Source organism: Symphalangus syndactylus, chromosome 18 (assembly GCF_028878055.3).
Source record: "Symphalangus syndactylus isolate Jambi chromosome 18, NHGRI_mSymSyn1-v2.1_pri, whole genome shotgun sequence".
NCBI lineage: Eukaryota > Metazoa > Chordata > Mammalia > Primates > Hylobatidae > Symphalangus > Symphalangus syndactylus.
In genome coordinates, this window is record NC_072440.2 from 29,805,801 (window position 1) to 29,829,767 (window position 23,967).

General features: G+C 38.5%; 1 protein-coding gene across 5 annotated transcripts in view; it reads right to left on the bottom strand.

Moving 5' to 3' along the window:
* Nucleotides 1–23,967, bottom strand: part of MCCC2 (methylcrotonyl-CoA carboxylase subunit 2) — a 113,249-nt gene that overhangs the window by 57,017 nt on the left and 32,265 nt on the right. For 4 of the 5 annotated variants that reach the window (XR_008652388.2, XM_055251991.2, XM_055251990.2 and 1 more), the window contains exons 7-13: nucleotides 22,571–22,684; nucleotides 17,487–17,551; nucleotides 14,646–14,745; nucleotides 14,442–14,537; nucleotides 7,614–7,686; nucleotides 4,795–4,871; nucleotides 2,380–2,446 (exon numbers count right to left, since the gene is read on the bottom strand). Coding sequence is in view for 4 of the 5 variants with exons in the window: in XM_055251991.2 (XP_055107966.1) it covers nucleotides 2,380–2,446; nucleotides 4,795–4,871; nucleotides 7,614–7,686; nucleotides 14,442–14,537; nucleotides 14,646–14,745; nucleotides 17,487–17,551; nucleotides 22,571–22,684 (592 nt within the window). In the remaining variant the exon portion in view is untranslated. The remainder of the gene's footprint in view (nucleotides 1–2,379; nucleotides 2,447–4,794; nucleotides 4,872–7,613; nucleotides 7,687–14,441; nucleotides 14,538–14,645; nucleotides 14,746–17,486; nucleotides 17,552–22,570; nucleotides 22,685–23,967) is intronic. The other variant, XM_055251993.2, reaches the window with a different exon arrangement.

Consider the following 23,967-nt stretch of genomic DNA (forward strand, 5'->3'; position numbering starts at 1 on the left):
CTTCACTGCCTTCCAGAACTTGGGTTCCTCTTTCTCCGCCTTATAACACTGAGTCGGGCTTTGCTTGTCTCCTTACCCTGCCAGTCTCCAGCGAAGGCATTTCTTGAATCTGTGGACCTGCAGACTCACCTGCCTCACTGACTGCCACTATCCCTGGTTTGCCAAACTCCAGTATCTGGTCATCCAATTCAACCCAACCAGTTCCCCCAGAGCACGTGCCTCCTGCAGTCACCACAGGAATGGCAGCACAGCCCTTTACTTGGCACCACCTGCTTCCTGCAGCTACCCTACTCAGCCGGACCCTCAGAAAAGCTCAGAAACTCCTCAATCTCCCCAGCCTTGACTCCACTGTAACATTCCCACCATACCTACTTCAAATATCAGCTATCTTCAAGTTCTTACCCCACCCAACCCGACCCATCACCCCTCTATTCTCTGGAGGGCATCCTGCCTTCAAAAAGAAGAGTGAGGCATCTCACTTCTCTTTCTCAAATCCTTCTCCTTCCCATCTTAAGAAAACTGCATAATCATGCTCCCTGTCTTCCTTTACTCTTGAAGAAAAAGGAAAAAATCAGACGTACTCGAAGACTGTCACTGAACCTTCTTCTCTTCTCTCGGGGGGTTCTTATCTATTCCCACAGCTTTAAAATTACCTCCATATTCTGATGACGTCTACATGTGCATCTCTACCTAAAACACCTCTCCTGTACTGAGACTTATTCACCTGCTACTATATGCCTCCAGGTGAATATCCCACAGGAACCTCAAATGCAATGCTGAAAAACTAAACTCAACCCAACAGGGCCAAAACAAAACAAAAATGTAGATATCTTCAAACCACAGAGTTTTAACTGCCTGGTGGTTAACAATCCAGGAATCATTATTAAAAACAAGAACTCTGGTATAGTTAGGCTTCAGAATCCTTTCTATCTGCCCTTTTACATAAGTTGCCACGCAGGACCCTCTTAGGCTGCCATTTGGATATAACTTCTCTCAACACTCATCTAACCAAATATCATGAACCTAAGTAGCTCACAGGATGAAGATGCTTTAGCACCAGTACTATTTCAAGCTCTGTTGACTGCCAAGAGCCTGACTCCTCCTTCTCATAGAGGCTTGCATGATCCCAACAACTACTAAGAGCCTCTCCTTCCTTTGAAGCTGAGGTAGCCTGGGATGGGGGAGGCTGTTTTCTGCTAACCAACATATCTGAGTGCCCTGTATATCTCAGACACTCTGCAACATATAATGAAGGATACCAGAGAATTGGAGAATTCACTCTTGAACCGTAACAGACCTTAAAAATCAATTTATCTATCATGTTAAGATCATCTCTGGAGAAAAGTCCAGAGAGGTGACATATCTCACTTTGGTCATACCATTCTTTGGGGCCAAAACTCGAATCCCCAGACTTTGGTTCAGGGTATACACATACATTTTAAAATGATGTTACTTCAAGTAGAATTAACTGTACAATAAAAGGGAAGACCGTAGCACGTGCCTGAAATCTGGAGGAGGAAAAGGGCCCTAGGAAAAGCATGATGCTCTCTGCAGTGATCAGATCATGCTCCTGCTGCTTTCTGGGTGTGTGGCTGTGCACACACAGGACTAAAGGGTGGCCATGTGAATGCTGATCATGTACATAACTCAGAAATAGCTTCATTTAGAAAATATGGATAATCAGCCAGGTGTGGTGGCTCGTGGCTCATGTCTGTAATCCCAGCACTTTGGAAGAACAAGGCGGGCAGATTGCTTGAGCTCAGGAGTTTGAGACCAGTCTGGGCAACATGGTCTGGGTGAAACTACATCTCTACAAAAATACAAAAATTAACCAGGCATGGTGGCACATGCCTGTAGGCCCAGCTACTTGGGGGAAAGAAAATATGGATAATCTCCTCAGAGTATTTAACATGCATGAAGAAAAGTGCTTTTTTTTTTTTTTTTTTTTTTGAGATGGAGTCTCACTCTGTCACCCAGGCTGGAGTGCAGTGGCACAATCTCAGCTCACTGCAAGCTCCGCCTCCCGGGTTCACGCCATTCTCCTGCCTCAGCCTCTCCGAGTAGCTGGGACTACAGGCGCCCGCCACCACGCCCGGCTAATTTTTTGTATTTTTAGTAGAGACGGGGTTTCACTATGGTCTCGATCTCCTGACCTCATGATCCGCCCGCCTCGGCCTCCCAAAGTGCTGGGATTACAAGCGTGAGCCACCGCGCCCGGCCGAAAAGTGCTAACTCTTAAAGGGCCTCCAGAAAGAGCATGTCCAGTAGAACTTCCTGCTCTGCTGAAGTGGTCTACATGTGTGCTGTCCAATACATGAGCCACATTGATGGTACAGCTCTGGAATCAATACAACCAAACTGATTAAGCTATTTTCTTACCAGTAATGTTTTGAAGGAACAGCAGAGGAATATTTCTTTGGCAGCATAACTGGACAAAGTGAGCACCCTATAAGCAAATAACATAAAAATCTTTTTAAAAGGGAATTAACTCTATTATCATCATGCATTCTACAAACACCACCACTTCAGCCAAAGACAAGAAAGAATACTCCCTTTTAAAATTTTTTCTCTTCTTCTTTTTTTTTTTAAAGAAACATGGTCTCACTCTGTTGCCCAGGCTGGAGTACAGTGGCACAATTATAGCTCACTGCAGCCTCAAACTCCTGGGCTCAAGCAATCCTCCTGTCTCAGCCTCCCAAGTAGCTGGAACTACAGGTGTGTGCTACCACTCCTGGCTAAGAATATCCTTTGTTTGGCTAGTCTTACCTTATAGTAAGAGTAACAGTAATAGTACAGTGCTACTCCTCTATCAATAGGATATGTAACTGTAGGTTTGTACTATACTGGTTTTGCACAATCACCTGTATAATCACTGGCACATGACTCTAAGACTATTGTTGGCGTCAAAGATGAAGTCAATCACTAACATTGTAAACAGCAAGTGAAACTTAAGTAACAGAAAAGAAAGAACTGATGCCAATGAGAATTGCTGAGTTCTGCTATATGACAATTCTCTAGCTCTCCACTTTAGAAAAGCCAGAATATAAACCCTCCTGGGATATGAAGATGACATTTCCATTTTGATGATCATCTGAAATTCTTTAATGCATTAAGATTATAGTAAATATGTCGTCCTTGCCACCATTCCCCAGATAAATGGAATTTTAGATTAGATGAGTGATAGAAATCTTCTAACCTTGAGTTTAGGAAATTATTTAATGATACGAAAATACAACTATTTCTTCCCTAAAGATTGTATGAGTTAGGAAACTCTTATAAACCATTTCCTTTATGTTTTAGTCTATCTGAATTTCTCTTTACCTCTACTGGAAATGCCTTGTCAGGTACAAAATTGCAAAGTAATTGCTCGACTTCAATATGACTACGTTTACAAGAATGAGAAAATCACATAGACCTTTGGGGCTTATTTCAACAAATGAAACATCAGGCTGAGGCCAAACATAACTCCTCTGGGGTTTATTTGTGCCAAGCTGACAAATAAAGCCAGGCAGAGTTTGTTTGGACTCAGTCTGACATTTCCTCCATTGAATAAGTATATTATATATTCATTAAAAGTCATTATTTCACGAATATCTAATACTTTGAGAAATACTGTCTATATACTATTAAATGAAAACACGCAGAACCTCTCTATATATAGCATATCAATTTTTTAAAAAAGGAAACTATTAAGAAAAAATAATAAAATGTTACTAAAAGCTATTTCTGGTATAATTATAAGTGATTTTTTATTTTTGTTACTTTTAATTTCTTGTTCTCATTTTATAATCAAGTTGAAGGAGTAATAATAAATAGCAGAATACAGAAACCAATTTTACTGACAAAAAATTTCACCAAAGACAAATTCTTCCTCAATCAGGGTATCAAAGAGCTCAACTGCCTATTATCTGCATCAATAAAGAGACCTTTTACCCTGTTATTCCAAGAGAAAAAGCAATACTAAACATATTTTTTCTTAAGGAAACATTTTACTTCCTGAAGCAGTTTGGTGAATTAAAATTTTTTTAAAAGACATTTTTATCAAATAAGTATATGAATTACATTTATCCAAGTTTAGGTAAATCTGAGACGATACATGAAATCAAATAATAACTAAGCCAAAAGATATTCAAGAACTCCCTCTTTTTTCTGATGTCTTGGAGGACTGAATTAAATAATAATAATAATAAATAAAAAGAACTTCCTTTTTTAAAGCCACGGGTCCAGTAACAAAGACCCACTATTCTCATTTCCAAAAAGTAAAAATACAATAAAGTTAAAGTGATAATGGGATAGAAGAGAATAAACAGATCATGTCTCAGAACCACCTGAATCTTTTTTTTTTTTATTTTTTTTCTTATTATACTTCAGGTTTTAGCAGCCACCTGAATCTTTGAACCATGAGACCTCTGAGTCCCACCAGGACATGAAGCACTTTCAGGACAAGTATTCTCTATCATCTGAGAATATGTACATGTCCTCTATAGCAATTATAACTCAAGTATCTTAGAAGAATTTTCCTAAAACGAGCACATTTTTAATAGTGCTTCAGATGGTTCATCAGCACGTTAATGTAAACCACCATAAAAACTGTTTCAAATACTAACGTACATGCACGTATACACACACGCATGCACACACACACACATGCCCGCACACACAGTGTTCTGGTTGCTGAGGCATCTAGTTAAGCATTTTTATACTTTTATGCAATAAATTTTAACTCATTATTTGACCTTCAACATTACATTAAATTAAAACAGAAAATCTTGAAATATTTTTAACAGTACTTGCCTTTTTTGCAGATTCAGAAAAGAGAACTCCGTTGTTTCCAACGATACCTACTGGGTACCCAAATATTCGAGCAAATCCTCAAAAGAAAATTCAAAGAAGATTTATGTTTTGTGCTTTTCCAAGGGCTTCTAATTCACAAGCAAGAGGTATATTTACACATTCTTTAATATCAGATCCAAGTTTAAAATGCAAAGAGATTTTGTCTATGGTATAAAACAGCTCATGTCACAATCTTCTTGTTCCTAAGGTCCTAGACTCTGGTTTCTTTTGCTTCTAGAAAGGGTCATGATACATGTTGAGTTATCCATTTGTCTTGATTGAGTTGGTTAAATAATTGGCTTACTGTATTATCCATTTATTCATTTATCTCAGTGTCTAGTATGTGCCAGACACTAGGGATACTATAAAAATATCATTTTTAATATCAAAATAATTATTTAAGAAAAATTAACAGATAACAGAGAGTATCAACATACTGATAAGCCAGAAAACTGAATTTTTTTTTTGAGACAAGGTCTCACTCTGTTGCCTAGGCTGGAACACAGTAGCACAGTCATGGCTCACTGCAGCCTCAAATTCTCACGCTTCCAGTGATCCTCCCTCTTACCTCAGCCTCCTGAGTAGCTAAGACTACAGACACTCACCTCCACACCCAGCTAGTTTTTGTATTTTTTGTAGAGATGGGGTTTCGCTATGTTGCCAGGCTGGTCTCGAACTCCTGGTCTCAAGTGATCCTCCCACCTTGGCCTCCCAGAGTACTGGGATTATAGGCATGAGCCACCACGCCCAGCCTGAATCTTTAAAGATTTGCCTTTTTTTTTTTCTTCTTTACTCTGGCTTTGTCTGGATTTATGACTTTTTAAAAATCATCACGTTCTTATTTATCTATTTATGAGACAGGGTATTTTTCTGTCACCCAGGCTGGAATGCAATGGTGAGATCATGGCTCACTGCAGCCTCAACCTCCTGGGCTCAAGTGATCCTCCCACCTTGGCCTCCCAAGCAGCTGGGACTATAGGCCCCAGTAGTCACTACACCTGGCTAATTTATCATGTTTATTTAATGTGATACAATGAAACCCTGATTTGATGGCCACCTACATGTCTTTCAGTCCTAAAATCCCAGCCAAAAACTTATGCAGTACATCCTAAATGGCACTGCCACTTACAGAAGCAATTCAGAAAGGGGTAAACTTCCAAAAAGTCCAGCAATCCATTCTTAGTCCTGCTTCACTGCACAAAGACATGGGAATTTAACACATCACTCACTGGAAAGATGCTACCCCTGCAAATGTGCAAACCTGTTAACTACTTAGATTCAACCCACACTAGGCCCGCTTAGGGATCTCCAGGAACAGACAGGATGCGCTGAGTAGGGAACATGTCCCACACTACTAGGGACACTCATAGAGGGAGGGTCTTCACCAACTGCTTGATCCAAACCTGAGTTACAAACGGGAAAGCACGGTGTCCAAGAAATGACTATAGGCTACACATGGTAAGTGCTGAGGCAGGAGGAAACCCTGAGGAACTTTCAGAGACATTTGAGACCCAGAAAAATCTGTCCTCCCCTCTCACCTCCTCACCCTTTATGCCTCCCACATTCTCATTCCTCCCACCCTTCTTATCCACCACCCCCACCCCCACCCCCCACCACCAGCCTCTCAATTCCCTTCTTCTCCTTCTCATTCCCCTTCTCTGTCCCTAAATGTATTTGAACTCCAGTACAGTCAAGAGATGGAAGAAACCAGGTTGTGTATTCTACGGGACAAGAGTGACAGGGCTTTTAGCAAGGAGGAGGCAAATCCATAAAAGCAGGTAACAAAGACAGCCCATCCATCTTTAGAGAAAGCAGAAACGGCTTTGACTTGTTTTAAACTGCTACACAATGACTGTTACATTCTGAACAATTTGGTGACAAATCCTGTCTATATATCAAACAAAAAGCTTTTAATCACTTAAACACCTAAGTACAAAAACATAAATTCTACTCCCAGTGTGAACCCTCCTTTTGTTCACAAATCAAACTAGGACAAAGTACTGTGATTTATCCTTAAGCCTCAAGGTATATTTGCAATTTGGATTTCTGTAGCTAGTTTTTTTCCTACTCTGGTATTACCTTTGACTAACTACTATATTTTCAAGTTTTTTATGAACAAGTAAAATTCACAAAATTTGTTCTTCCATTTGTCCCAAATAGATTATTATGGGTCTAGCATCTATCTCAAAAACTTTTCTTCAAAGGCCTATAAACGAAACAGTTTAGATTAAAAAAATTAACTTTTATAAACATCCTTATTTTGTTTTTCCTGATGGGATATACTGAATTCTCAATCTAGTGTCTGCATGAATCAGTTTAAGACCTACACAGAGGCTGTGAGAAGGTTTAACTCACTCTATATCCTTCTGGGAAGGTAAACACAATAGAAAACTTCCTTGTTGAATTGGACACCAAAGAACAAAGGAAACAGTGCTGAAATTTGCAAAATAATTATTGTTATCCAGAAAAACAAAAAGAACTACAAGTATTTTCTACTAATTTTACTATAAGAACCTTTTTATACAACTAATGTCACAAAGTCACAGATAGGGACCCACACCACAGCATCTAGCTATTACCATTTACAACTTTTTGGATTCATGAAGCCATTAAGCTACAAATTGTCTTTATAAAGCAATTCCTTTTGAAAACTGGCTCACACATTCGTAGTGCTCTCAACAACAAAGCCCATGTCAAGTGTATCAAAGTCTTGAAACAAGAGATTCCTGATTTTCAAAGCAGCAGAAAGTGTTCGTATTTTTAATTCTTCACCTTTATACCTGTAACTAATGTGTCTCCATAAAAGGCTTTGAACTCAGTGAATCTGCTTCCATCCACGATTCTGGCAATGACCTAAGAGGAAATACAACAATGGCCTTGAGAAATTATAAAATAATTTTTGTATTAAAGTTACTTATAGGAAAACAATTCACAGTGAAGTTGTCACTTTCACAAAATTTTACACTACACAGAAAATCTCACTAGAATTTCATTTGACATGCCTGGTTAATGCCCTGAAGTCATTCTGGGTTCTGATTTTATACTTCACCATACAAGCAACAGCACCATGCTGTAGGCAAGAAAAGCAGGAAAGGCTCCACGGGCTGGTTGCTAGACTTAGAGCTTCAAGGACTGTTCGAGTGCACTGGCAGAGGTTCAGGGATGCAATCAAAAAACTGGGTAGAGACAGGGCTCAGAGTCAAAAGACACAGGCTCCAATCTAAGATATCAGGTATGACTGGTGTGCCCTGGAGTAAGTCACTTCACCCCTCTGAGTCTCAGTTCTCACTTCCGGAATGATGGAACAGAAGAGCTGTGAAGATATGATCTACTTGTAAGGAAGTAGGAACCTACAAAAATCAGGCTGAGATGAAAAGCCAGCTCTGACTCCCAGCTCTCCCACTGAGAAACTAGAAAATTTTCTAAGCTTCGGTTTCCTCATCTGTTAAAAAAAAAAAAATGTAAAAAGTGCTAATTCTTCCTTTCAGCAAGAAATAATAAATTAGAAAAAAAATAAAAGGATAAACAGCACTATCAGTTAACAGAGTAGAAAAAAGAAAAATAAAACGTAAAAAATAAAAATAAAGTGCTAACTAAAGCATACTGCCAGGCTCTCATTAAAGTGTAGCTATCACTATTATTAAGCCCTTAATACTCACTGATTCTGAATCTGGTATATTTGAAGGATCATCAACATATGTATAAACGAGTGGAAATTACTAAATAGTTTATCCCTGGGGCTTATCATTATATATCAGGACTACTGTAAGGAGTTCTAAACACGAAGCATATTTTCAATTTCAGAAACTATTTTAGATGGTACATACTCTTTTTCTACATAGTTTGCACTTCCCTTTTGCTATTTGCCACATCAATCAAAATCTTGTTCTGTATGATGCAAAGGCTGAAAACTGAGTGAATGCTTTCCAACATCTTTCTCTCCATCAAGTAAAAGTTTACTCTGAATTATTTTTTACTTCTTTTCCTAAAAAATCCAATAATATAATGGGAATGTAACGGTTATCTGTTTTGGGCGCTATATACCTCTAAAAATTGTACCTTTAACAAGCAATCAACACGTAACAACTATCATTCTTCCACACAGAGATACGGCTGCTCAAAGGGCACAGCAATCTAGGACCATTTAGTGAAAAACTATGTTGCATTTGCATTACAATTAACACCACCAGGCCACATAAAATACATTCACTTATCTTCACAAAAAATCCATAATGTTGAGAAAGCGAAAACAGCCTTGTTGCTGATATGGAGAAGGTTTGAGTAGTCTGGATAGAAAATCAAGCCAGCTACAACATTCCCTTTAATCCAGAGCAAGGTCTTAACTCTCTTCAATTCCCTGAAGGCTTGGATAGGTGAAGTCGCAGAAGAAAAATCTGAAGCTAGCAGAGACTGGTTCATGAGGTTTAAAAAAAAAAAAAGCCATTTGTACCACGAAAGTATAAGGTGAGGCAGCAAGTGCTGATGTATTATAGAAGCTACAGCAAGTTATCCAGAAGATCTAGCTAAGATCATTGATGAAGGTGGCTACATTAAACAACAGATTTTCAGATGAAACAGCCTTCTGGTGGAAAAAGATGCCACCTAGGAATTTCATAGCTGGAGAGAGGTCAGTGCACGTCGTCTGAGGACAGGCTTACTCTCTCGTTAAAGGCTAACGCAGCTGGTGACTTTAAGTTGCAGAATTATCCTAAATCTACTCTGCTTGTGCTCTATAAGTGTAACAGCAAACCCTGGATGACAGCATATGTATTTGTGGCATGGTTTAATGAATTTTTAAGGCCACTATTGAGACGTACTACTCAGAAAAAAAGATTTCTTTCAAAATATTACTGCTCACTGACAATATATCTGGTCACTCAAGACTCTGATAGAGATGCACAAAGAGATGAGTGTTCTTTTCATGCCTGCTATTATAACATCCACTCTGTAGCCCATGGAGCAAGGAGTCATTTTTACTTTTAAGTCTTATTATTTAAGAAATACATTTCCTGGGCCGGGCGTGGTGGCTCACACCTGTATTCTCAGCACTTTGGGAGGCCAAGATGGGTGGATCACCTGAGTTCAGGAGTTCAAGACCAGCCTGACCAATATGGTAAAACCCTGTCTCTACTAAAAATACAAAAATTAGCTGGGAATGGTGGCATGCACCTGTAATCCCAGCTACTTGGGAGGCTGAGGCAGGAGAATTGCTTGAACCTGGGAGACAGATGTTGCAGTGAGCCAAGATTGCGCCACTGCACTCCAGCCTGGGCGACAGAGCGAGACTCCGTCTCCAAAAAAAAAAAAAAGAAATACATTTCCTCAGGCTATAGTTGCCACAGATAGTGATTCCTCTGACAGATCTGGGCAAAGTAAATCATAAACTTTTGGAAAGGATTCACCATTCTAGATGCCATTGAGAATATTCACGATTCATGCGAGCAGGTCAAAATATCAACATTAAGCATATTTAATTAAATTAAAGATACTGGAAGCAGTTGATTCCAACCCTCATGTAACTTTGAGGGGTTCAAAATTTCAATGGATGAAGTCACTTCAGATGTGGTGGAATTAGTAAGATAACTAGAGTTAGAAGTGTAGTCTGAAGATGTAACTGAACTGCTGCAATTTCATGTTCAAACTTGAACAGATGAGGAGCTGCTTCTTATGAATGAGCAAAAAAGTTTCTTGAGATAGAACGTACTCCTGGTGAAGATGCTACAAACACTGTGAAATGACAACTACGGATATAGAGTATTACATAAATTTAGTTAATAAAGCAGTAGTCAGGTTTGAGGGGACTGACTCATTTTGAAAGTTTTACTCTGGGCCAGGCACGGTGGCTGACGCCTGTAATCCCAGCACTCTGGGAGGCCGAGGCAGGCAGATCATGAAGTCAGGAGATCGAGACTATCCTGGCTAATACGGTGAAACCCCATCTCTACTAAAAATACAAAAAATTAGCCGGGCGCGGTGGCGGGCGCCTATAGTCCCAGCTACTCGGGAGGCAGGAGAATGGCGTGAACCCAGGAGGTGGAGCTTGCAGTGAGCCGAGATCGCGCCACTGCACTCCAGCCTGGGTGACAGAGTGAGACTCTGAAAAAAAACAAAGAAACTTCTACCCTGGATCAAATGCTAGCAAACAGTATTGCATACTACAGAGAAATATTTCATAAAAACAAGAGTCAGTCAGGGTGGCAGACTTCATTGTTGTCTTATTTTAAGAAATTGCCACAGCCACCCCAACCTTCAGCAACCTCCACCCTGATTAGCTGGCTGTCATCACCATCAAGGCAAGACCCTCCACCAGCAAAAGATGATTCACTGAAGGTTCAGATGATTGTTAGCGTTTTTAAAAGCAATAAGGTATTTTTAAATTAACGTATGTACTTTTTAAAGGCAAGGTGCTCCTGCACACTTAACAGACTACAATATAGTATAAACATAACTTTTATATGCTCTGGAAAACCAAAAAGTTCATGTGACTCACTTTATTGTGATATTAACTCTATTGCAGTGATCTGGAACTGAACCCACAATGTATCTGAGGTGTGCCTGTGCTTTAAAATGTATTTCACACACAAATGACATAAATTCTAACAATTGTTGACTCTATGAGGTTCATATACAGGTGATCATTGTATTATTCTTTGAACATCTCAGCATATTTGAAAATTTCTTAGGAAGAAGGAGGGAAATGTTAAAATTTCCTAGACTTATACATAGAATAATGTATCTTTAAGCTGAACTTAAAAGCTATAACTTTAATACATTTTTTTTTTTAAAGAATGTATTAATTGGCCGGGTGTGGTGGCTCACACCTGTAATCCCAGCACTTTGGAAGGCTGAGGTGGGCAGATCACCTAAGGTCAGGAGTTCGAGAAAAGCCTGGCCAACATGGCGAAACCCCGTCTCTACTAAAAATACAAAAATTAGCCAGGTATGGTGGCAGGTGCCTGTAATCCCAGCTACTTAGGAGGCTGAGGCAGGAAAATCACTTGAACCTGGGAGGCGGAGGTTGTAGTGAGCCGAGATTGTGCCACTGCACTACAGCCTGGGCAACAGAGCGAAACTCTGTCTCAAAAAAAAAAAAAAAAAAAAAAATATTAATTAACTGTTGAATGGAGGATTAAAGGAAGCAGACAGATAATATGATACTATCCCTATTTCTAGAAGCAGAAAGCAATGTTCAGAGAGGTTAAATCCCAGGACTACTGACTGGGAGAATGAGAACTGGAACCCAGGTTTCCCAACTCAGATTCCAATGCTGTCCCACAGCTCCATACACTATTAAGACTTCCATATAAGGAGCTGGGCGTGGTGGCTCACGCCTGTAACCCCAGCACTTTGGGAGGCTGAGGCGGGAGGACTGCTTCAGCTCAGGAGTTCAAGACCAGCCTGGGAAACATGGCAAGACCCCGTCTCTAAACAAAAAAACAAAACAAAACAAAACAACAACAACAAAAAAAGACTTCCATATAAGGCTTATTTGCCAATATAGAAAAATGTAACAAATTATATTCACAATAATGACCATGGATCAGCAAAAGGTAGAAGCCCAGGTTACTATTTAAGAAGACACAAGTCAGCTGGGCGTGGTGGCTCACACCCGTAATCCCAGCACTTTGGAGGCTGAAGCGGGCGGATCATGAGGTCAGGAGATAGAGACCATCCTGGCTAACATGGTGAAACCCCATCTCTACTAAAAATTCAAAAAAATTAGCCGGGTGTGGTGGCGGGCACCTGTAGTCCCAGCTACTCGGGAGGCTGAGGCAGGAGAATGGCGTGAACCGGGAAGGTGGAGCTTGCAGTGAGCCAAGATCATACCACTGCACTCCAGCCTGGGCGACAGAGTGAGACTCCGTCTCAAAAAAAAAAAAAGACACAAGTCTATCTTTTTAAAAAGATTTCCATTAAAATGAAATGAAAACAACATGAAGGCATGTGTTTGTATCTGTTTGTTTGCTTGTTTGCTTCTGTATCCCTGGCACCTGAAACAACCCCTGAATAGAACAAATACTCAATAAATACTGTGGATAAATGAAGAAGTGGCTACATGAAAAAGGGTGAATTCTCAGCCAACCAGAGAACTTGGATACCTGGAACTCATTTTTCTCTTTTATTTATTTATTTTTATTTTTATTTATTTATTTATTTGAGACAGAGTCTCACTCTGTCACCCAGGCTGGAGTGCAGTGGTACAATCTCGGCTGACTGTAACCTTTGCTCCCAGGTTCAAGCGATTCTCTTGTTTCGGCCTCCCGAGTAGCTGGGATTACAGGCATGTGCCACCACGCCCGGCTAATTTTTGTATCTTTAGTAGAGATGGGGTTTCACTATGTTAGCCAGCTGATCTCCAACTCCTGGACTCAAGGGATCTGCCTGCCTCCACCTCCCAAAGTGCTGGGATTACAGGCAAGAACCACTGCGCCTGGCCCAACACATTTTTCAAGTATGTCAGAATTTAAGTGCCATTTTTTTCTGTGCTTATAATTAAAAGTCAAACTAAAAACCTAATTTAAAAATTTACAACTAAGTCATGTTTGCTAAAGTGACGTATCACTTGAAGCTCAATAAAATCCAGGATTTAAGACCCACTAGCAATGCTGGGGTATTGCCTAAATAAATCCATACAACAGAACGTTACACCCATCAATGCATTCAGAAAATCGTTACTGATTACTTACCATGTTGCCAAGTACTATTATAGGAATTAAGATCTAGCCGTAGAAAATATTTCATGAAGAATTTCTAAAGACATAGGGAAATGTTTATAATTTAAACTAGAAAAAGTAAAATAAAAAAATATACATATGCACTAACTCAACTACATAAAAATGTGCGTATATACACATTAAGCTAAAACATCCAAATATTAGCCACCTTCTTTAGAGGGTGGAATTATATGCAATTTAATTTTTTTCTTTTCTGTATTTTCTATATTTTTCACAACTAATATATAATATTTTATAGTCAAGGGGGAAATATAATTTGAAATATTAAAACTTCCAGCACAGAATTTGATATTAAGATAATTTCCTAATTTAAAAACTACTCTGCCAGCTATGGGTACTGAACAAAATAAAAGACTATATGCTCTAAACCCTAAAAGTTATCCATCTAAATTACAGAACACTATGTCGACAATGTGTAACCATAGCAACATTTTCAACTGTAATCAGGTCTAATCATTGCAAATGTCATATTGATCTAAAAGGGTATGTTTTTTCTTCCAACAACTTACTGACATTTCATCCATTTCCCAAAATAAGAACAATGAAAAGAAATAGCTGACAATTGTTAAGCTGCCTTACATCATTCATAATGTGCACAGGACATGGAGTCTTACTTATGACCAAATCACACTTTTTGCGCAATGAAAACTTTCCAATCACTGAGGTCCCCCACTCCCCTCTTTTAGTATTTACTCTGTACCAATGATATCTACAGTATGGAAAGGTATCGTTGCCACATATGTCACTCCTTACTGAGATCCACATCTATTTCTAGGCATGAACATATCTTAACAAACTTTAGCTTTGAAAATAGATACACATACAAAGAGACTCACAGCTGGTCAAAAAGCTCACAGTTCCACTTTCACATACCTCTCGGACATCAAAGTTCCTCTTAAGGTTAGCACCAACTATTCCATACAATTCATCAGCAGGAAATAAAGGCTCTTCAGAAGGTTCAATGGTGACCTGCAGAAATATAGATTATGTTAACCTGTTTAAAGACATGATTTCAAGGCGTAGTGAGTCAAAATGCATTTCAGGAAAATAAAAGATATAAGAACATATCGTACTCACATCCAATTTCTTCTGATAATTTAGATTCCTCACAACCTTCCTAGTTAAGTGAAGGGCATGATGATCATCCAAAGCATAGTGGTCACTTACTCCAGACTTTCTACAGAGTAAGCAAACTAAACTCGTCAGAACAGGGAAAAGGAAAATAATTAAATATTTCAAGTCCCAAGTATCTTCTCTCATCTAAAGATCACAGCACTTTTACTTCTAAAACATTTTAAAAATTTGTCATCTTTAATAAATGTCATCTTAAGTAGTCATTTTAAGAACCCTGGCAAAACTGTATTCCCTTTGTTTTACAAACAGGAAAAGCTGAAGTACACATAAGTTAAGTACCTTCACCTAAGACCACAAGTAGCTGCATAAGAATCCATGCCTTATATTTTCTAACCTTAACCTTCCTTTGCTAGACCAAGGGGCCTTGCTGACAAAGGCTATTCTATTAAGTACTCATCCTCTGTACCTTAAGCAGAATTGCATGTGATGAAGGCCAACCACAGATGGCACGCTTTCATGATATAGCTGGTTACAGCATAAACTGTATACATAACTGAGCTCCTAATGGAGATGCCAACTTCGGCCTCTCATTTCTGAGAGAACTCTGAGCCACCTCCCTACAAAGTTACACTGACAGTAAGCCATCACAGGCAACAGATGAAAAAGCTTGAATACATTGGCCCTTGGATTATGCGTAAAAATTGGAACTGGTAAAACGGTTCTGAGGCAGGGGCCATGGACGTTCCTGTTCAATTACAAGTGCAGTGAATGAAGTACGGGCTTGCTCTGGTTATTAGTCCGTCCCAATTAGATGGCCTGTTATTTCAGATGTAGATAAACTATGACTTTCTAATAAAGTATTTAAAAATCTGTAAAGTCAGGCAAAAATACATACCTGAAAAAAATAGAATTTGTTCATTTTATGAGTAAGGACTAAGCTGCTGCAATCTAAATTTTTATGGCTTGCCTGGGAAAACACCAAACTCCTTGGGAGACATATCTTACAGCTAGGCTCTCAGTGATTTCATGACACTCTACTTTAGGACTGGGAGTTCGTAAGTAAAAGCAGAGACCATGTTTACTCCTTTTCATAGCCCACAGATGCCTCGCAAATGGTAGATCTTTTTCAGTTTCTTTAATTTAATACAACATTTTATCATGTTATGACTGACCATATCTTTTAAATGCTTCACACATAATACCAGTTATAAATGCTGACTTCTAACTACACTGTCAGAAGTCAAATAGAAGCAGAAGGAACAGCTTCTAAATCAGTAAATATTTAAAATAAAATGCTTTTTTATGAAAACTGTCTAATATTTACCAAAACAGCAGGAAAAGAAAACCTTTAATGAGACATTGTATATATAAGTCTTTGTGTCAAATTAGCTCTTAAGGATGACTTAAGAAAGGTATAAAGATGCATTTGAGAGAACACAGAGCCACTTGTGACTAATAAATTTCATGGTACTTTCCAAAAAAAAATTCATCACCCCCAATCATTTCCTCACAATTTTAAAGAGGTTATTATGAATATTATGAATAACAGTAATAGAGTTATTACTGTTATATGTAGTAGATGCTGTATTATGAGGCAGGCACTACTCACAATTTTCACTTTATCTATGAGGAAATGAGACTCAGGGAGGGTAAGCAGTTTGTCTAAGTCCCAAGGATAATAGGGGAGGCAAACAGAAGTTAAGTTCCAGAATCTACACCCTTAACCTAATATATTGCCTACAGCTTTACTTTTTTTAAATAGTCAAACTGCTTAAAAATTTAGTCCAGGCGCATAGCTCACTCCTATAATCCCAGCACTTTGGAAGGGCAAGGCAGGAGGACTGCTTGAGGCAAGGAGTTTTAAACCAACCTGAGCAATACAGTGAGACACCTGTTTCTACAAAAAATAAAAATATATATATATATAAAACTGAAAAAAGAAACCCCTCCTCGATTGTTTCCCAATTACTCCTAAAAAAAAAAAAAGTCTAAAAAAAAAACGTCTAAAACCTTTATTGAGTAACTATGATGACAAACAAGAAAATAATCATAATGGCAATCAACATTTATAGCTAACTCATCAAAGGCAGGTATAGTTTCATTCTAAAGCGGTCCACATGTATTGTATCTCATTGACTTCTGACAACATTCTAGGAGGTAGAGGGTCTTCTTACCCCTGCACTCTAACCTAACATGGTCAGGCCAACGATGTGACGAAGCCAGCTCACACCTAACTCACAAGAGCCAACTACATGCACCTATGTTTGATTCCACATAGAGGCATCATGTTGGCAGCTTGAAATCAGCCATGGTGGGATCACTCATAACACAGAAACTGGCAAATGCCACAAATCGGGGCTTTTTTTCCTCCCCAGAGAACCAGTTACTAAACATTTACCTGCACACCCCGGGGTAGACCCACCTCCTCTATGCTCTCCCTCTTCTCCTTTGTAAGCCTTATCACGTATCAGCCACATTTACATAATTTTGTGCAATTACTTGCGATTGCCCACCTCCCTGACTAGAATATAAGGTCCTTGAGGTCAAAGATAGTATCTACCTCTTATCTCAGGCACCCAGAACAGTGCCTGCTACATAACAGGTGCCCAATGAATGTTTGTCAAATAAATAAGAAGCCTGTCTCTCCAGTTCTTCTTGGCTGATGCTCTAGCTTGGAAATGCAACTCTACAGTTCAAAGAATTGAACATTAAACCAGCAGTTCAAGAACAAATAAACTGTGATGTGGTCTGGCAAGTTTAGCACCAGAAACAAATACGTAAAACTTCTTTTAAACAAACAAAATGACACTCAATCCTGGAAAAAAACAACCATTTCTGTTTCACCTGCAATGAAGATCAGCACCTCCAAGATCCTCAGCGGATACTTCTTCCCCAGTTGCCGCTTTAACCTACAACAAGGATAAAAATCATCAGTGAAACCAGTTCATCAGAGATATAAAAATGCTTCCCCAACATGCACATCTCCTCATCTGACTATACCTACACTTTTTCTTACACAGAACTAAAGAACACTGTGCTTTCTCATTCATGCACCTAGGAAACCTGGGGACTATTATCTCTACAGGTGAAAAATCTAAGCCCAGAGTCACAAAGAACTTGCTTACAGTCCATAGCAAGCAACGGAGTCTAACTTGAGCCCACACGTTTCCAGCTTGAAAGACCTGAAAGGCCATCCTCTTTCCCTACGTCATGCTGCCCTGACACACATGGTCAAGCCTTTGTGTCTGTGTGTGTGTTCCTCCCACTGCCTGGGATCTCTTCTTCTCACCTACCTGATGAATTCCCACTTACCCTTCAAGTCCCACCTCAAGTTACCTCCTCTACACAGCTTTCCTGACCCACCCTGGCCTTCTCCATGGTATTAATAGAGGACTGCCTGCCTATCCACGGTCCAAGGGCATTCACTTACACCTCCAACACGGCATGTGTCAGAATGTAGTTCAGTAACGTGAATGTATGTCTATCATCTCCTCTACGCTGTGAATTACTTGATGGCAGGAACTGTGATTTATTCATCTTTCAATACTCAATAACATGCTGAAAAATTCCATTTACTATCACAAACTGCACAGGAAAAAGAGGTAGGAAAAAAATCTCCAAGATTACCTAAACCTAAGATCTAGCAGAATGTGGCCAAAAAGAAACAAACCCCAGTAATAAATTAAGAATAACTTAATTATAGCCAGAGAAATTCTACCAGGAAAAAGAAAGAAAAATAATTTAAGGCTAAAAGCCAATCCAACCCCTAAGGAATTATTTATTGATTCCTACTTCTTTGAAGAAAAAGAAACAAATTAATCAACTCAAATAAGAAAGGCTTTTATTAGAATAATGAACATTAATCTAAAATACAGCACAGAGAGGTTGGAGGTAAAGAAAAAGTCTTTCTTGAGGGGAGCCCTGAAACAAAAAGAAAAAAGAAAAGAAAATACAGCATAGAAACAACTTATTACTCTCTGCATCAAAAGCTTTGTCTTAAATAAAATATCTTTCTGCAAAGAGAGTTAGTTAAAATTTTCACCTCCAATTATTCCACCCCCGGAACTAAATTCTTGGTTCTTTTCCTTCCAAAACATTTAGTGTAAAATAACATTCAGTCCAGACAATAACAAATTATAAAAGTTGTCTGGATATTTAAAGTTGCAAAAAGGAATAAACAACAGATAAATTATATTTATTTTCAGGGATCTGACTAATATCAACCAAAAAAAATAAGAATTTGTCATCAGTTAATATTTATTGAACACTCACAACGTTTGATAGTGTGATAGGTGCAAAGATTATAGAAGTCAAAGAGAAAATTAAAACAGCTCATTTGACTAAATGACAAGTTCAAAAGATAAACAAAAGACAGGAGAACAAAAAGCTCCTTCAAAAACTTGCCTTATTGTTTTTTTCAACCACTCTAAGCTACTAAAAGCTACAGCAACTACACCCCACACTACATGCAAACCCTTCAAAGCCCATTCTCAACATTCAGTCAAACGTGCGTCAGAATTTAGAATTCTCTAAAGGATGAGGCTGCTGCTACTGCCTTTTTCTGCCTGTGAACGTGGTCTTTCAGAGGTGGATTGCTGGATGGGGTCCAGTTCTCCAACAGAACTTCAGGCTTCCCTGGCTGCCAAGTGGCTTCTTTATAATGTACAAGTTAACTGAATGGACATTGTAACTACTGACCCTTAGACAAAATCTTCTCTCTAAAACCCTTCGCATTATTCCGCTATTATGATCTGCCTATATTTCCAAAAAAATGTTTTCAAATTGTAGTCACATCTTTATTCATTTTCTAGTCAAAAAATAAACAAGAATGGCCCATGAAAGTCTGTACCTTTTACTATACAAAGGTAAATTTTGAGTGCATTTTCCTCTCATTAACAAATGGCAGCTATCACATACAAGAGATAAATTAAAATAATAATAGTAATAATAATAATAATAATAGCTGTAGGCTTTTAAAATAACGCCTTAATACTTTTACATTTGAAATGGCAGCCCTTCGGGCCACCTGATCTTCAGTAAAAGTTATTAAAAATTAACACCGTCTTTTGGGAAATATACTTATTTTACGTCAAAACATAAGCTCTATTTAACACATTCTTTCTAATGAATTTGTATTAGTATTCCATAACCAAAGATGATTCTTGCACAAATTTTTGAAGCAACAAACTTTTTGGAATAGAATTCACATACCATAAAATTCACTAATTTAAAGCATACAATTCAGTGGCTTTTAGTACATTCACAAAGTGTGCAACCATCACCACTACCCAATTCCAGAAAATTTCATCACTCCCAGAAGAAACCCCATCCTCCTTAGCGGTCACTCCCATTCCACCCTCCTCCTAGTCCCTGGCAACCACTAATCTAGTTTCTGCCTCTATGAATTTGCCTATTCTCAATATTTCATAGAAGTAAAATCATATATTTGTCCTTTTCTGTTTCTTCTTTTTTTTTTTTTTTTTTTTTTTGAGATGGAGTCTCGCTCTGTTGCCCAGGCTGGAGTGTTGTAGCACAATCTCAACTCACTGCAACCTCCACCTCCCGGTAAAGCAATTCCCCTGCCTCAGCCTCCAGAGTAACTGGGATTACAGGTGCACACCACCATGCCTGGCTAATTTCTGTATTTTCAGGAGACACGGGGTTTCACTATGTTGGCCAGGCTGGTCTAGAGTTCCTGACCTCAAGTGATCCACCCACCTTGGCCTCCTAAAGCGCTGGGATTACAGGCATGAGCCACCGTACCCAGCCTCAGGCTCAAAAATATCAAAGGTCTTTCTTCCACCCTGTATCCTCTCCTCTACATTTTAAGCAGTATTTTTGTATCTTTTCTAGAACTTCTTTATGCATATACAAGCATACAAATGTATATTTCCCTCCATTTTACACAAAAGTTAATACACTGTAGGAACCTTGCTGCTTTCTCTTTAACAGCTTATTAACTTGTTACTGACCTTGAGTCAAACAATTGTATAGCTGAGGTAAAAGAAAAAATAAGTAAACGTTTTCTTCTGCCAAGACCATTCAATGGGGAAAGGAGAGTCCTTTCAACTAATGATGCTGGAACAACTGCATATCCACATACAGAGCAATGCTGGAGCCCTTCCTTATCACACACCCAAAAACTAACTCAAAATGGATCACAGACCCAAATGCAAGGGCTAAAATTATAAAACTCTCAGAAGAAAACAGAGGAGTAAATGTTCATGACCTTGGGTTAGGCAAAGGCTTCTTGGATAAGACACCAAAAGCACAAGAAACCAAAGGAAAAAATGCATAAACTGGATGTGATCAAAATTTAAAACTTTTGTGCTTCAAAGGAAGACATCACTAAGAAAGTAAAAAAGACAACCCACAGAATGAGCAAAAATATTTGCAAATCTAATAAGGGACTTGTATTCAGAACATATATAGAATTCTTACAACTAAATAAAAAGACAAATAGCCCAATTTAAAAATGAGCAAAGAATCTGAATAGACATGTCTCCAAGGAAGACATACAAATGGCCAATAGGCACATGAAAAGATGTCTTGGCCAGGCGCAGTGGCTCATGACTGTAATCCCAGCACTTTGGGAGGCTGAGGCAGGCATACCACCTGAGGTCAGGAGTTCAAGACCAGCCTGGCCAACATGGTGAAACCCTGTCTCTACTGAAAATACAAAAGTTAGCTGGGAGTGGTGGCGTGCACCTGTAATCCCAGCTACTTGGGAGGCTGAGGCAGGAGAATCACTTGAACCTGGGAGGTGGAGGTTGCAGTGAGCCAAGATCACACCACTGCACTCCAGCCTGGGCAACAGTGTGAGACACTGTCTCAATAAAAAAAAAAATTAAAAAAAAAATGCCTCAACATCACTAGTCACGAGGGAAATGCAAATCAAAACCAAAATGAGGTACTACCTCACACCCACAAAGATGGCTGCCATCAGACAAACACACAATTACAAGTGTTGACAAGAATGGAACAATGAGAACCCTCAAATGCTGCTGGTAGAAATGTAAAACATGTATTGGATAGATTGGAAGTTTTTCAAAATGTTAAACACAGCTACCATATGATCTGGCAATTCTACTCATAGGTACATATCCAATAGAAATAAAAACATTTCCATGCAAAAACCTACACATTCAAAGCACCGTTATTCATAATACCCAAAAGCAGAAGCAACCTAAATGCCCATCAACTGATGAATGGATATATAGAACACAGCATTGACATGCAGTGGAATATTATTCAGCCATAAAAAGGAATGAAGTGATTCCTCAGAAAGTAAACATAGAATTCCATATGATCCAACAATTTCACTTCCAGGTATATACCCAAAAGAAATGAAAGCAGGAACTTGAATAGAGATTTGTACACCCATGTTCATAGCAGCATTATTCATAATAGCCTGAGAGTGGACGCAACCCAAATATCGATTGATGGATGAATGAATAAACAAAATACAGTGTATACATACAATGGAACATTATTCAGCCTTAACAACGAAGGGCACTCTGACATCTGCTACAATATAGAAGAACCACGAAGACGTTTTGCTAAGTGAAATACGTCAATCACAAACGGACAGATATACAGTTCCACTTACATGTGAGGTACCTAGAATAGTCAAATTCATAAGGACAGAAAGTAGAATGGTGGTGCCGAGGTGGCAGAGGTGACGGAAATAGGGAGAATTCCAGTTGGGGAGGATGAAAATGTTCTCGAGATAGATAGTAGTGATGGTTGCACAACAATATGAACATACTAAATGTCACCAAGCTGTACTGAAAAATGGTTACAACAGCAAGTTTTATGTTATGCATATTTTATCACAATATTTTTTAAAACATTAAAAAAATAGTTTAAATGGTGTATTTTATGTTACACATATTTAATTTCCATCAACCAACGTTCTTATTTCTTACCAAGGGGGGTCCTCCCAAGAAAATGGTACCCTGCTTGCGTACGATGATGTTTTCATCAGCCATGGCAGGCACATAGGCTCCTCCTGCGGTGCAGGAGCCCATGACCACTGCAATCTGGAATCCAAGCACACGACAAACACATGAGATGCAGCTCATGCAGTGACTTCTATAGTGTTTGATCCAGAATCCCACAAACACTGCAGTGACCAGGGGACATTACTAGTTGGTCCCTGAACATCATTTTAAAAACAAAGTCCTCTAAATGTTTGAAATAGTTTTCTGACTTCTTGTATCAAAACATTTTGAAGGGCTTATGTCTCACTTTTACAAAACTTATGGACAATCTCCCTGTCAGAGAGAAGACTGGCCTGATAGACTACTGGCCTGAAAAACTAATGGAGAGAAGAAACCCACAATATACCTATAATTTTGCAAAACTGTATTAAAAGGATAACTTTTATCCCTAATAATAATAAGTCCCTAAACAATTGCCACTTACCTCACAGGAATACTAAAATAACTCTTCAAATGGATGTTATTAATATTTTGTGTTACACTGGATGTAATACTTTCTAAATATAAAACTAATGTTAAGATTGCAGTTTAAAACCTTCCTCAAAAGAAAAGTCGATTATATTGAAGCTGGGTGATGTGTACATAGGGTTCACAGTACTATCTTCTCTAGTTTCGTGTGTTTAAAATTTTGCATAATAAAAAGCTTTAAAAAAATCTTGCTCAGAAATTAGTATGGTACAAAGAATAATAAATATAGGTTTGGCTGATGACTCCTAAATAGGATTGAACGATATCACCAAAGAAAAATAAAGTATATAATGAATATTTTTAAAATTATCATATGAAAGCAATTTTTGCTACTAATTCCAATATTCCATCAGTTTTCCTTACAGGCATGCAAACAGCATGTCCTGAAAAACAGCATGCCATACTAGTATAATCAAAAGATGAAAGGTAACATGAGTTAGCATTTTTCCATCTAAATGGCCAACACAAAAAGCATTCTTCCTCATCTAAAGCTTTCATGTATGTTATTGAAAGTGGCTTCAACATTTATTTGTCAACATATTACAGAAGTGATTATCACTTACAGTTTTGCTTATCAGTCACCCAGAAGTTTGTGTTACAGATATCTATGGCTACAAAAACTTGCCTATGAGCACAGGGAAACACTCACATAGCATTGTTACAATAGCAAAAATATGTAAATAACCAACATGTCCATCAATATATTTTGAACAGATAAATAAACTTTTAAATGAGTACATTCTTTTCAAATCTGTGGCAAAAATAAAATATAATGTTAATGCTTAATAGACCCAGGTAGTGAGCACACCAGCATTCAGTTCTATTATTCTGTATACTTTCTGCATGTTTGAAAT